At 38.3% G+C, this 14,560-nt stretch overlaps 1 protein-coding gene across 1 annotated transcript; it reads right to left on the reverse strand.

The window, feature by feature from the left end:
- Positions 1 to 1,621: 1,621 nt before the first annotated feature.
- LOC116293959 (DNA repair and recombination protein RAD54B) lies at positions 1,622 to 14,415 on the reverse strand. The gene is made up of 27 exons (XM_031701459.2): positions 14,058 to 14,415; positions 13,259 to 13,442; positions 12,654 to 12,714; positions 12,528 to 12,549; positions 12,074 to 12,095; positions 11,934 to 11,988; positions 11,349 to 11,436; positions 10,777 to 10,888; positions 10,177 to 10,331; positions 9,931 to 10,085; positions 9,793 to 9,840; positions 9,089 to 9,170; positions 8,580 to 8,660; positions 8,010 to 8,159; positions 7,765 to 7,821; positions 7,476 to 7,530; positions 6,954 to 7,060; positions 6,693 to 6,765; positions 5,934 to 6,313; positions 5,462 to 5,588; positions 4,768 to 4,874; positions 4,135 to 4,200; positions 3,915 to 4,028; positions 3,666 to 3,740; positions 3,213 to 3,302; positions 2,104 to 2,175; positions 1,622 to 1,749 (listed from the first exon to the last, which is right to left on the reverse strand). Exons 1-27 carry the CDS (start codon positions 14,187 to 14,189, stop codon positions 1,639 to 1,641), a joined length of 2,781 nt encoding a protein of 926 aa, XP_031557319.1. The 5' UTR covers positions 14,190 to 14,415; the 3' UTR covers positions 1,622 to 1,638.
- Positions 14,416 to 14,560: the final 145 nt, after the last annotated feature.

Genomic DNA, 14,560 nt, shown 5'->3' on the forward strand with positions numbered 1-14,560 from the left:
GAAAATCATTGAAAATTTGTTTTCAAGTTTTGATGAAATAACGTAGGAAACTTCGTGTGGAATTTACGATTTTGTGGGCGTGAATAATCGTGCATTGGAAGTATTCTTGTCACAATTGACTTGCTATTGAACGATTAAGTAACAATTTCTTCATAAAGTCATGAATATGAGAATTGAGCAACAAAAGTCTGCATACAAATTTGCCAAATCTTACGTAAGAGGAACTGGCACACCAACGCTGAAGAACTTAGGGAACCTGACTAAATGTTTCGTGTACTAAGCAGGCTGTACCACAACTGAATGGCGGAATTGAAAGAGGCTGCGAAAAGGATCTTTTTATAATGATGGGATATTATCTTTAAGTTGATTTATCTCGAAGTATTTATTCACTGACATTATGTTTATGAGATTGATAGTTTGAAGATGAAAAGTATGAAAAAAAACAAAGATCTTATACAGGGAAAAAAAAATTGAATGAACTGAAGTAAAAAGAAATTATATTGAAAAATGTGATTCAAAAGTCAATGAAAATAATAAGCAATATTCAGTTTTTATTTTTTTTAAATATGTTTTTAAGACCAGCTGTTTACATTTTCAATAAACACCCTAAAATTATTACAAAAATATTACATTTAGATTTTATTTTTTATTTTAATTAAACTGCCTGATACCGGCGTTTATCACATAGAGGTAAATTTACTGGTTTGAAATAAAAGTTGATAATTTTACTGGTTTGAATTTAGAATTACAATAAATTTGTATGAATTGTATTTCAGCCAGCATGGCACTCGTTGTAGGGGAGGGAGAGTCGTTTTCTACTCTGAAATAATGACCCCTCAAGCTCATCGATTCTGTGGGCAAGAAAAAGCCAAAATAAGACAGTTTCCCTTACTTTTGAGGATTATTGGTGTGATTTGAACAGGAAACATTTCATTTACGCGAAACTACATTAGGTCATGTGTCATGTTAGGCAGCAAACACTCAAATTGTTTTGTAAAGCACTGTAATGGTTTTCCGGTAGATGAATGTGGCGACCATCGAAATGGCTTTCCTTTGTTTTTCACTAACTCTTATCTACGAGTGATTCAAATCAATGTCTTTTTAACACAGTCTATTAAGATTAAACGTTTGAGGCAAAACGTGTGGTAAAGTGTGCTGAAACGTGCTCTAAGACTGCCTTCTTTGTTCACGGAGGAATGGGGATGCATTGAGTGGGCTTCGAATATGAAACCGGGGTTAGCCGTGGTAAGTGCAAGGTGGGTTGATATCTGGGTATTCAAAGTGACAACGTGGGGTGCACTGGGTAGACCAAAGTCTGGGGGTACTGGGTACCGGGTGGACTAAAAACGCTGAGTTTTATCATCGGGTAGATCCAGGGATTTTGTGTGAGTTTATAAATGGGCGAGGAAAATAAACCTGGGGTGAACTGTATACTCGGGTAGTCTTAAACTCCTGGGTGCACTTACGATCGGCTCCATAGGCTGAAAGCCCTGAGTGGGTGGATCAAATATCTTCAGTATGCTTTTATAGTCCGATAGTGTGATCCTGGGCAATTTTATGACCAGGTGTCAATACTCAGGGTTAGGCAACATTCAATTGAAATAAATTGTTGTTTCCATACCTCGCGTCAGGCACATCTTAAGTGACTTGATTGTCATATGTGGATGACAGATTGATAGAGTTACCAGGATTTGTTTCACTGCGAAACATGAAGGTAATGAGATCCCCTGCATTTGACAGAGAACCATCCTATAAAAACATTCAAATAGCTTACTACTATGGCTAATATTTTCTGTGGGCTCCCTGTTTTCGGATATACACCTTTTTCCAAAAAACGTTGTCGGTCGGGAAAGGGCAATCTGAGACTAAACGGAATATTTGTGTTTTTGTGTTTTCTGGTTAAAATACGAAAAATTACATTCCTAACTCAAAGGGTTTGCTTCATATTCCAATCTAAGAGGAAACTAGTTGTTCGGCATTGAATACATTACATTTTGCAGCGCGTTACTCGCTCTCACATTTCAGATCTCCGACCGACAAAGTTTTTTTGGAAAAATGGAAGCGGTATTGTTCCGTGACTTAAAGGAAAACGTTCACAAGTACCTCTTGTTCTGTATCATTGACAGGTGATGGCAAATGCTGCCATTCCATCAGCTCCGCAATTGACGTGTGCTTCTGTGTTTTAAAGATAGAACGAAATTTCGTTTGAGTGGGTAGATTACGATATGTAAACGATAATAAAAGACATCAAGGAGATTTTCTAGAGTGTTCTGGGCTAGACGCATCTTATAGCTTGAACAACTGAACTTAGGCGACGGCCCTGATTCTTGCTTGGTCAAAGAAAAATATTGACTGAACGCAGTATACGGAGATTTTCAAGAGTGTTCTGGGCTAGACGCATCTTATAGCTTGAACTAACTGAACTTAGGCGACGGCCCTGATTCTTGCTTGGTCAAAGAAAAATATTGACTGAACGCAGTATACGGAGATTTTCAAGAGTGTTCTGGGCTAGACGCTTCTTATAGCTTGAACCAACTGAACTTAGGCGACGGCCCTGATTCTTGCTTGGTCAAAGAAAAATATTGACTGAACGCAGTATACGGAGATTTTCAAGAGTGTTCTGGGCTAGACGCTTCTTATAGCTTGAACTAACTGAACTTAGGCGACGGCCCTGATTCTTGCTTGGTCAAAGAAAAATATTGACTGAACGCAATATAAGGCGAATTTCAATACTCAGTTAAGTCTTCAATTTTTTCAGGGTACTTTAGATTTTCGTAGTTATTTTTGGCAAGTTTTTTGAGTCGTAAAGAAGCATATTACATCCAGATTACTTGAAAGGATCCAGAAACTAGACTGAGATGTAACTAAAGAATTAAAACGCGCGCGCGTAAATTCCCGCGTGCTTTTTTTAACTGGATACACAGCAAGTTTTTACTCCCTTTTAAAAAAAAATTATTAGCCAATTTTTTTGATACGGATGATGAAATAAACAGGATGGAACCCCTCGATGCGTTTTAGCTCTTGAGATTAATGCTTTGAGAAAATATGCTTAAATAAAAAAGTATGCACACACCTGCTATGTGCCCTCATAAAACACATGTTCCCAACCAATTACAAAGCGAGATTTATGAAAGCTTACATTTTATAAACGTGTATTAGACTACTGTTTTGTATGATGTGTCAAAGTAATAACCTCAACGTTTATAACATACCTTCTCAACGTTACTAGGCACACCTAGCTGACACGCCCTTGTTATGGGCACAGCCGCTGACTGGTTGGATATCGCTTGCTCATCATCAGTCTAAGAAAAATAGTAACGTCTTAAACTAATTAACACGACAAAAGTTTTTGCCGAATACTTGAAAGCTAGGCCATCGGTGCCCTGATTTAGATCAATCTGTGAGTTAGCTGTGCCCCGATTTAGATCGGTTCAGATGTTGTTTCAGGATTCAATCTGTGAGTTCCCCGTTCCCCGATATAGATCGGTTCAGAGGTTGTTTCAGGGTTCAATCTGTGAGTTACCCGTGCTTTGATTTAGATCAGTCTAGAGGCTGTTCCAGGGTTCAATCTGTGAGTTAGCAATGCGCTGAATTAGATCAGTCCAGAGGCTGTTTCAGGGTTTGATAAAATTGAGGGTTTTTGAGTGTTGCATATTATGACTTGCCTGTTCTTCGGTACAGCGGCATTGCAACAAGTCATGGGTAGAGCAAGGCGTATTCTCGTGGAGACAGAACAAGTCCTATTAAAATAAAGAGGGAAATATATGAAGGTTTAATTTTTAATAAAAGAAAAGAGAGACAAAGAAAAAAAGAAAAAAAGAAAAAAAGAAAAAAAGAAAAAGAGAGAGAGATAGAAAAAGGAAGACAGAAGGAAGCGTATTGCAAGCTAGTGTTGTATCATCATCTAAAAGTACCCTTATTTCCTCAAGTGAGAATTCTACTTTAGATTCCTTTTTAGCATCAGCTACAGCTCCACTTAGACTTTGCTTGGTAGTCTGACGCTGGTAAATCTTTTCCTCGATAGTTCCCTTGGGATAAAGAGACAGGTGTGAGAAATCATAGAACGTTGTTACCAGCAATTTGCTAACTTGTAACAAGATATCTGTAGCAAGATTGGTACTGGTTTGTACTGACCGTGGTTAGTAAGCGATATATGTAGACTTTTTTCTTCTGCCCGTCTCTCCAAACCCTTGCCATGGCCTATTTTTAAAATTGCGCAATTATTAATCATCATCAATGTATTTTTAGTATAACATCATCAGTGGACCCCTTTATATGTGCACGCGCCGTAATAGGCCAAGGGAAGAAGACTGCAAGAAAGGGAAGAATTAGAAAGAATAAAGATTGGGCCCCACTTTAAGGACCTGTATTAAGTTCTATACAGTAGGTAGTTTTACCTTCAGCAAAAAAATCAGAAACAAAACAAGTTGCGGGAGTATAGATTGCACGCACAAAAAGCTGCTGTATAGTCTGTAACTTTTTTCGTGAAAAAAGTTTAACGTTTCTGTTCTTACATTTAGATTGAGCTGCCTTTTGATAGATTCCGTGCACGCACTCTTTTCATCTGGGCCCGGTTGTACGAAGATCGAATATCGCTATCCGACGGATGAATCTTATCCAATGGATAAATTTATTGGATAACAGCATCGACTTATTCACTGGATAAGGATTTATCCGTTTGTTAGCAGTATCCACCCTTCGTACAACCGGGTCCTGCTTCTAACGCCTGAGACGTTTATAAGGGTGCGTCAAGTCAGTACTGCTAACCTGTAGGTCATTGGCGGGGTTCCAGTCAATATCATACAGTATGAGCCTTGATGCACCGATAAGATTAAGACCAACACCACCGGCTTTGGAACTCAGCAGAAACACGACTTCAGTGAAAAGATAAAGAGATGTTCAATAAGCGGATAAGTTGACTTAAACGGTTGAGGTGCAAAAGAGTTTACGCACGGATATAGTGACACATATATTTCATGAAAGGAATTTCTAGTTCGAAGTATAGTTATGGCATGGGTGTAAGCTGGTGTAATCATCTTACACAATATTGCTTAGTAGATATTGGGTTAGTTAGTGTAGCTGCCGGAGGAATAGTAGTTATAATCGATGTCAAGCCCAAATGCGATTCAGCCAAGATCCTACTACGGATCTCACCGAACTGTGGCGACACGTCAAAAATTTGTCTCGCTACCACACCCTAATTCGTGCACTGTCACGCCTACTTTTGTTACATGTATTACAGCGAATACCTTACTGGCAATGTGCTAGATCCAAGACAGTGACAAAAGTAGGCGTGTCAGTAGACGAATTAGGGTGTGGTAGCGAGGCAAATTTTTGAGTGCACCACCGCTACGCCATCCTTGATTCCCTAGGACTGGTAATTTATTTCCTATTTTTTCACCATCCCACAGCTTTTTTTTGAAATGGGCCTCAAAGCAAACAAACGTAATCTTTTACTTACAGTCATTACAATTTCTGGTATTAAATCGATCCACAAGAGACTGTCGCTTACTGGTAGCAGTGTTACCATCCAGTCTGAGGAACCGGTAATCCCGAGCCTCGCATAACTTTTGTATCACATCTAAAGTCTAATTCATCAATAACAACCAAAAATTACAATATATATTCTAAACATTACTACTATGAGTTGATCTATAGGGAACAACTGAATGTCAAACTCTCTTTGACTGCAAAACCAATTTTCCCTGGTAAGAAACTGTTCTCAAGTAAGTAAAGGCTGTCACTACACAGGCAACCCACACCATAGAAATGCATAAAAAATCCCAAGTAATAAACCGTTCAGTTCAAACAATCATTTTCAGTACGGGAGTTTGCTTATTGAGCAGGCAGAGTTACATACATATAGACCGAGGGAAGCAGCACTTGTAAGTCCAAGTTTCCAAACTGAGCGCTGCTGCATTGAGTATCATTACCTGGGTATAGTTAGATACCACTACTACTCTCTCTTTCATGAAAGAAATGTTGTCCAGCATTTTACTTAGAGTCCCTAACTTCCCTGATTCTTGTGGATTCAGGTCCTGTTTGTCGTAGCCCTGTGGGAAAACTGACAGCAGACCATCATAGAGCGACTCCTCTTCGGATTCATCAATCTCTAGGTTTGTCTCAGCCTCTTGGCTGGCTTCAAACACCAGGCATGGGTGGTTGCATATCTTTTTGAGCGCGGCAATGCACACCAAGTGTCGAGAACCTCCGGCGGAGTCTATTAGACAGGAGCGAACCAGCCTTGAGGTGAGAAGCCGACGATAAATGGACGACTGTAGCTGGGATGGACGACAGAATATCACTGTTTCAACTAGAAAAAAACCCAATTTATTATCAAGATTGCTCGCGGTAAATGCTTACTTTCGCTGTGATCCCTTCCCAAAAGAAAAAAGAGCGGAAGTGGACGCTAACATTAACGCAATACTCCATTTTACAGTTCCATTCAGTGTCTATGAGTAAATAGTTTCAAGTCGAGTTTCGAGTTGCCGCGCATAGCAAAACTATACTTTGTCATGCGCGGCAACTCCAGCTTCGGCTTGGAACTATTATTCGTGGTACGGAACGGAACTGTAAAATAAAGTATTGCGTCAATAGACCGTACGTATCTATGGTCAAACAACGCTTCGTAAGGGCTTACTTTAAACAGTTTGAGAGACGTGGACGTGGACAATTTTGGAAATGCATTTTACCTTTGGGTGGCAGGTATTGGTTATTGATTTCCGCTGTTCTTCTTAAGAAAAACAGACCTGTTAACCGGTTCAGCTGCAAAGAACAAGATTATCAAGGGCAAGTTAGTCAGACTCAGCAGTACATTTTTATCTCGTTCTGATTTTCGTCCTCTTACTGCGCATGCTCGCGGAAATGCCATTAGCAGTGCCCTGACTTAGATCAACTTGATCAAAATAAACGTTCTTTAATTGTTGTCTCAGTAGATGCGTGTTCGTACATACCTCGGTAGCTCTTGTTTGTCCAAGAATCTTTTCTTCATTCGTAGCATTAGGTTGTTGTCCTTGTATGATGGGCTGTTCATATACACGACGAAATAGTACTTGCGTACCTAAAATGAAGTGGTCATTGCTATTGCGCGCTCTTTCAAGGAAACAAACTTTTGAATGAATCACTGTAATGCTAAGTAAGTGTGTCCGGTTTTGTGGGGGAGGGGAGGGGAGGGGTAAAGGCCGTTTGGGACAAGACTGAGAAGGGAGTGGCAAGTGTGTATCTCTGCATAGTCAGTTGCCAGCAAAGTAAGGGTTTAGAAGTTCGACCCCAGTGATCTTACACACGTTTCAGCTTCTCTCTAATCCCTCTAGCTTAAAGTAGAGCACTGATTTAAGGGGGAAAGGGTGCACCCCCCGATGTCTAACTGAACTGAATTAAACTGTACTAATGATTCAGGCACACGTAAGACATCGTTATTGGGAATGGAAGTTGGTAAAGAAGGTGTGTACATCAGTGGGGACTGCATTACTGACCTAATATGCCTGGATTACAAATGTCGATCAGAGAGTGGAATTCTGTGAGATCATTCTGCAAATAAATCAGGCGAGAAAATTAAATTAACATGTCGTTTCGGACAGAAGACAGAACCAATGAAAGCTTAAAAGCTGGCTTTTGCATGTTTTTGTCTTTCAATCCCTTAACTTGTCACTGTTCTGGTATTGAATTCAACATGGCAGCTGCTTGAAAAACAAACAACTGAGAAATAAACAATCAAACGAACGAACGAACGAACGAACGAACAATTAAACAAGAACAACAAACCTGTATAGGTGTTCCAGTGAGTAAAATCCTGCGCCTTGTCTTGAGTGCTGAAATCACCTAAGAAGGAAAAAGTAAGATCTGAAAACATAAATATGTATGGGCAGAAGAATTCTGACAGTGAACATATGAAAACATATTGGCATATTTTTTTCTGGGTCTTCACCAAAGATGCGGATAAAAAGCTTATTTTGAAGGGTGCGCGCAAACCCAACAAAAACATGAGTAATGTCGGACGGCAGCCATACCGTAGTTGTTTTGATATTGGAGTTTTTTAGTCGATGCGCTTCGTCACAGATGAACAGATCAAACTTGATGTTCTGGATTTCCTCTAGTGAGCGAATAAACATCTCGTAACTGATGATCAGAACTGGATAGATTGGACTGATTGAGAACTCCTACAGAACAATAACAATAATCAAGATAAAAGAAACCAACACAACTACGCTACATGACATGCAACGGACAATGAGCCTTTGAAGAGCAAGAGGGGTCGCTTAAAGGAGATTCTGACTTCCGAAATCTCATCTCCCAAGGTGTATTCAGGGCCGTAGCCAAAATTTTTCGAAGGGGGGCGGGCAAATTTAAACATCTTTCTTGTCATGAAGAAAGGGGGCGGGGGCGTGGCCCCACCGGCCCTCCCCTTGCCTACGCCCTTGCTATTTTGTGCAGGATTTGTAACTAAAAACGGTTGCACGCGCAACGTTGACAAAACTCTGCTACTCTAAAGAGAATAAGAATATATATTGTATATACAATACTTAACATCTACTTAGAATATATACTAAGGATTTATCAGTGGCAAAAGAAACCAATACCTTGACGCGTTTTTCTGAAGTAACAGGATACACTTTCATTCTTTCATTTCCCAACCATTTACGAAACTCGGAGCACCAGTTCTAAACCATAGAATCGAAAAAGAAGCTTTTTAGTAACCAAACTTTAACATTGGATGACCTTAAACATTCACTCAGTTTCTGGCATGGCTTATCGTGCTGTAATTGACATAGTGCAATACATTTGAATGTGCGCGCAGTATGGCGATCTTCAACCATGTTCAGTTTAAGGAACATGAAAGGTTTATGTTGTCAGAATCGATTCAGACGAAAAAAATGAAGGGCCAAAGGTGTAAGGCAAAGGTGTCGGAATTGGGAAAGTAGGAATGTTTTTTTTATTGATGGACAGCCTGTGTGTATAAATAATACTTAAAATCTTTCAAATGAAGCCGAGAGTAAAAGACAGAATGAGAGATGCTATTGAGAGGCTAATGTGGATGCAGTGCTAAAGAATTCAAAGGTTAGAATTTGTGTTTTAAACTATAACAGACCTTGACTAGACTGCCTGGAGTTATGATGAGGGTTCTGTTGCATAACGGCTGACCACCATATGGGCTTTGCTTGTGCAATGTCCTAGTGCAATAAAAGGATTATGTCTCATTATTATAACAGTAGCGGTGTCACATTATAGTAACAGTGTCACATTACGGTAACAGTGTCACATAGTAAAGTATCACATTGTAGTAAATTATAGTAACAGTGTCACATTATAGTAAATTATAGTAACAGTGTCACATTATAGTGTCACATTATAGTAACAGTGTCACATTATAGTAACAGTGTCACATTATGGTAACAGTGTCACATTATGGTAGCAGTGTCACATTATGGTAACAGTGTCACATTATGGTAACAGTGTCACATTATAGTAACAGTGTCACATTATAGTAACAGTGTCACATTATAGTAACAGTGTCACATTATAGTAAATTATAGTAACAGTGTCACATTATTGGTTACTCAATATATGTTGGGATTTACTGAAGAAAGAAAGGGACAGGAGGGAAGAAAGGAAGACAGAACGGAGGAAAGGAAGATGGAAAGTCAAGTAAACAAAGGAAGTAAGAAAGAAAAAAAAAGAAGAAAGAAAAAAGAAGAAATAAGAAATAAGAGGAAGAAAGGTAAGAAAGGAAGGAAGGAAAAAAGGAAAACATTTTTCTTTATGGAGCTAATAATATTCCTTTATAGGCCATACCAGATTAATGAAATGCACTGTACTGTTTTACCAAGACCCATCTCATCACTAGAGAAAATAAACAAGAGTACAAGCTAAGTGCCCATGCTTATCGTATTATAACAGAGTGCAACATCCAAGGATAGACATATTCCTTACCCTAGTATAGCACCATTACCACTGAAGTTCCTTAACCCCACTACACATTCATAGAGGAAGATTACACCTTCTTTCTGATGTGGTCTAAGGTGTTGAGCAATGTGGGGATCTATGACGACATCTACTACCTGCGTTGATGTCTTGTTGTTCTCCCACTAGGAAAGTGAATATTTAAAAAATAAAATAATACCGAACAGCCATAGTGTACTAAGACAACTGTAGACTCATTGGTTCAGAAGCCAGTACCTGATGTGATGCACTAGGTCTTGGCATGACTAGTGCCCCAGGTGTTTCTATGCTATGCCTTGGTGTCAAAGCTACAGTGCTTTTAGCCTTGATATTTTGGTTGGTTGCTGCAGAGGAACTGGCAGTCTTTCCAGGGTTGTTGAAGGGCTTTAGTACTATAAATGGCAATGATAAAAGAAAAATGATAATTTAGAAAGGATTCTATGTTCTACTGGTCAATAGGCCCTTTGCAGTTAACGGTCACGTGTCTGTACTGGACTGCAAAATTTTTGTTTTTATATTAAATTGGTGATTCTTTTTAGCTACTTGTAAAGAACTGAATGAAAACATGTGTATCCAGTGTGTTACGAAATGCAGTTTTATTACGATCTCTCGAAACAGGTTGTAGAAAGTTTGTTTGCAGTCCAGTAAATTTCACCCATGGGAATCAAAATGTTCATTCATTTGCTCTCAGTGAATTAATCAGCACGTGATTGCTTAGCTGCAAAGGGCCTATTGCTGTCAATGGTTGGCCTGCTGTTGCCAAACGAACATTCAGAGTCTTAAAACATCTGAGTGGAATTGATAATAACAAAAATTATTATTATTAAAAATGCTAACCTGTGTTTTGAGAATTTCTTCTATTATTTTCCTGACTTATTATAGAAGGACTGGAAACAGCATGAAAGCACTTGCCACTCATATAATCAGCAGCTGATATAGTCCCCATCATCTACAAAATATACAGGAGAATTAAATGAGTGAAAAAACATTTTATGCTACGCCTTGGAGTCAAAGCTACAACATTTTTAGCCTTGATATTTTGTTTGGTTACTGCAGAGGGACTGGCAGTCTTTCCAGGGTTGTTGAAGGGCACAAATGGCAGTAATATAATTAATAAATGAGTGAAACTATTTAAAATTTATACACAGTGTTTCAAAGTGATTGCAGGCAGTTTGGGTGTTTAGGTAGATAGGGTGGGAAATATTTCACCAGTTACCAATTCACCTTCTGTAAGAACCCTAGCTCAAGCTGCAAATTACTTAAAAAACTTAATTTTTTTGTATACAAAATGTTTCCTATAATCCTGATTATGACCAGTCACACATTTTTAGTTTTGCAGATGGCGAATATTGAAATACGTATAATGCACAGTAGGATCTTATCCTAATATATGTAGGGTTGTTTTATACCTCAATTTCTTTACCACCAACAAACAGAGTGTGGCCTTCCTGAAGTGTTGCAAGTTCAGAAGACTTATAACCAGAACCCTTTGCAATCCTATTAAATGATAGTATAATACTGTGGTGATAATATATTTAAAAAAATAGATATACAAATCATAGTTGAAGGCCAACAACCTAGGCAAATGAATTTCAAGCCAGCAATTTACAGCGTAAGAAGATAGGTCACTGGATCAGTGAGCTCCTGGTTACATTTTTTAAACATACTGGTAACCATGCTTTTTCAGTAAATATTTCAGTAATATTTCAAACATTTTATGGTGAGATCTAAGAATGTTTGAGGGGGGGGGGGGGGGGGGCTCAAATGTATACTAAACAAAACCTGTTGGACCCTTTCACAACCACTAACTTCTATCCTCCTCTCTGGTTACATAATATCAACTTTTTTTACAAAAAGAAAAAAATTACTTGAAACCTGTGGTTAAACTTAATTCCAGGATAAAACAATCAATTGAATCTCAAATATGACATGGGGATCTTGATTCCCTGCTGCAGAACCTCCCCCTAGATCTGCATTTATCATCAAATACTAACTCTTTTCCTTCTAGGTCCTTCAATATGGCTGTTCTTCCCCTTGTTATTAATATGCCTGGGGGAAAAAAAGTTAAAGATACTGGAAATTGTATATAGGATGGCATTGGGATTTTAATGTAGAGGTAAAAATGGACACTTACCATCTCCATCCCATTTTTTGTGCTAGAAAATGAAAGATTCAGATTAATATTATGTCAATATTAGTCTGCATTACTCGCCAAACTGCGGTGTTGTTTTTTTCTGCCTTTTCTCTCCATTCCATCCCAATACCACAGACAACCAATAATACAGTGTAATGGTACAATTTTGACTTTTTAATTCTCATTCAGACCATATACTATTTCCTTGGGAATAAGATTACCTTTTTTTAACCTACACTGTTGCTGATATGTTATTTTCATATCTTAATTTCTATGAGAAAACAAGGGAAACATGTAGCCTCAGCCGTTGGCTACTCTCTTTGCCTTTCAGCATAACTTCATGCTTGTCTCAACTTGGGAGAGATAACTGAGTAGTCTGGGGACAAGACTAGAAAACATGCTCTTGAAAGGGAAAACATAATCTAAAGCTTGACATGTATGGTGCCACACCCACCTTTTTCTTGGACATTTTACACCTGTTATCAATACAAAAAAAAGTTGTAAAGACAAAAATAGTCTAAATAATTTTAAGCTTCATTGGTATATATACCTGCAAATTGAATGAATAACCCTGACTTACCAAACAACTGAAAAGTAGTGACAAGCATCTTCTTCATCCTTTGGCTTGTCACTTGTGTTCACTAAAGAAAAAGAATTTAAGTATTATCTTCAAATAGAGAGAATAAGAGAAACATATCTCTTATTCTCTCTATTTCACTACATGCACCGAACACATAATTTATCACTACTATACTATTATCTTCAAATGTTATCAATACCCTGAAACAACCTCTGGGCAGATCTAATTTGATCAGGGCATGGCTAACTCAGAGGTCTTAGTGTAATTTAGCTTGGTAGGTTTCTACTGAGGCAGGAAAACTGGAGAACCCTGGATGAAACCCTCAAATCAAGGGAGAGAACTTTCAAAGTCTACTCAGAGAGGACTCAAGAGGTGAGATGCAATTTCACTACCACTATAGAACTTTTGATTCCTGGCCCAATAGTTCTGTGCATATCAAAATTGGGAAGTCCAGTAATTGCAGAGGTAAGGCCCATTGTTGCAAATGCATAACTTTGATTTCCTAGATTTCACTCTAAAAATCAATGAGTAGGGGTATCACTAGATACTAGCTAAGAAATATTATCTAGTCTACATGGGTGAGAATTTTATTACACCTACTTTACCTGAGGAAAGCCCTGGTGATTGCTTGTTAAGGAATGGAGATCGAAACGATTGCTGTTGTGTTGATTTTGTTTGGAATTTTGAAAGCAATAAACTTTTTCCATTAGTTGAAGTTGAGTCTGAAGATTTAATTATAGGCTTGACAGAGATTTCTTCCTTATCCTTTATAGAATTAGAACTGCCATTCTAAAATAACCAGAAAATAGTAATTAAAAAGTGCCTATTTCACTTGTTATGAGCAGACTGGAATAAAAAATATTATCTGGATCAGAGTGTTATTCAAGGGCAGATCCAGCCAAAATTTTAGGGGGGAGGGCTAATGGAGTTTAGGGGGGGCTAATTGAGTTTCTTCTGCCAACACAACAGAAAACAATAAAAAAAAGCATCTAATTCTTCAGTTTTTTTTTCTGCTGAAAGGGGGCTTCAGCCCCCCTTTGCCCCCCTGGATCTGCCCTTGTTATGATTGGTGGGAGGGGATTGAGGGACTACTTGGATTATGCAACATGTAGATTTCAGTATTAATATATTTTGAAGAAATATTTGTAGCTTCAGTGTATAAAGTTTTACAACAGAACTATGGATGTCTGAGTGGAAAGTCCCAAAATATTAGATTTTCTTCGGTTGGTCATAATAATGTAAGCTTATGCTAATAAGGAAAATATGTAAACACAACTTTGCCTACATTTGTGTACAATAATATTGTGAATGGACAGGATTGGGCACTGACAACTCAAAAACAGCTAAAAAATATCGTTCTAAAGAATTCTGGAAAATTAGACAGCTGATCATGATATGACATACCTCAAATTCTTCTGCAGATGTGTTGTTTCGATTTAAACTTATGCCGTTTTCTTGTAGTCGCGATCCTAATATCGGAGGAATAAACCTGCCTCTCTTTGCCGCACGAACTGACGGCGCTGCAGATCTCCTCATCTCCAAACCCAGACCTCACAAACAGATATTGTCCTTTCAAAGAATGTTCATCTAGAGTCATCGCCCTCTGCTCACTAAAGGCTAGCCATAGATATGCTTCAGCAGTGTCTGACAACTCGCGTCTGATCTTTGTGAAATATTCTCTGCCTAATATGAAAATTATCGAAATAAATTTCAACAAATAAGATAAAAGAATCCTCGCAGTTGAAATATTTATAGACTTGGAGAATAAAAAAGCATTTTAAGTTGATGTTTTCTTAGAAGGAAGAATGAAAAAACTTTGAAGAAGCCCTGGGTCTTCGCGAAATAAAATTTATTCAAAATTTCCCGCGCATACTCGCGAATGCCAGCCTCGTTTAGATGTTGGGTTC

This window comes from Actinia tenebrosa, unplaced genomic scaffold (genome assembly GCF_029948245.1).
Source record: "Actinia tenebrosa isolate PJP-AT-01 unplaced genomic scaffold, QUT_ActTen_1.0 PGA_scaffold1__47_contigs__length_23844297, whole genome shotgun sequence".
NCBI lineage: Eukaryota > Metazoa > Cnidaria > Anthozoa > Actiniaria > Actiniidae > Actinia > Actinia tenebrosa.

What these genes read in the sequence shown, in the direction of transcription:
- LOC116293959 (XM_031701459.2), bottom strand. Translation starts at nt 14,189, where the DNA reads ATGAGGAGATCTGCAGCGCCGTCAGTTCGTGCGGCAAAGAGAGGCAGG. An exon ending in CATCTGCAGAAGAATTTGAG is followed by an intron (nt 13,443 to 14,057) that starts GTATGTCATATC and finishes TGGTTATTTTAG; the next exon opens with AATGGCAGTTCTAATTCTAT. An exon ending in TGGTATCTAACTATACCCAG is followed by an intron (nt 5,589 to 5,933) that starts GTAATGATACTC and finishes TTGATGAATTAG; the next exon opens with ACTTTAGATGTGATACAAAA.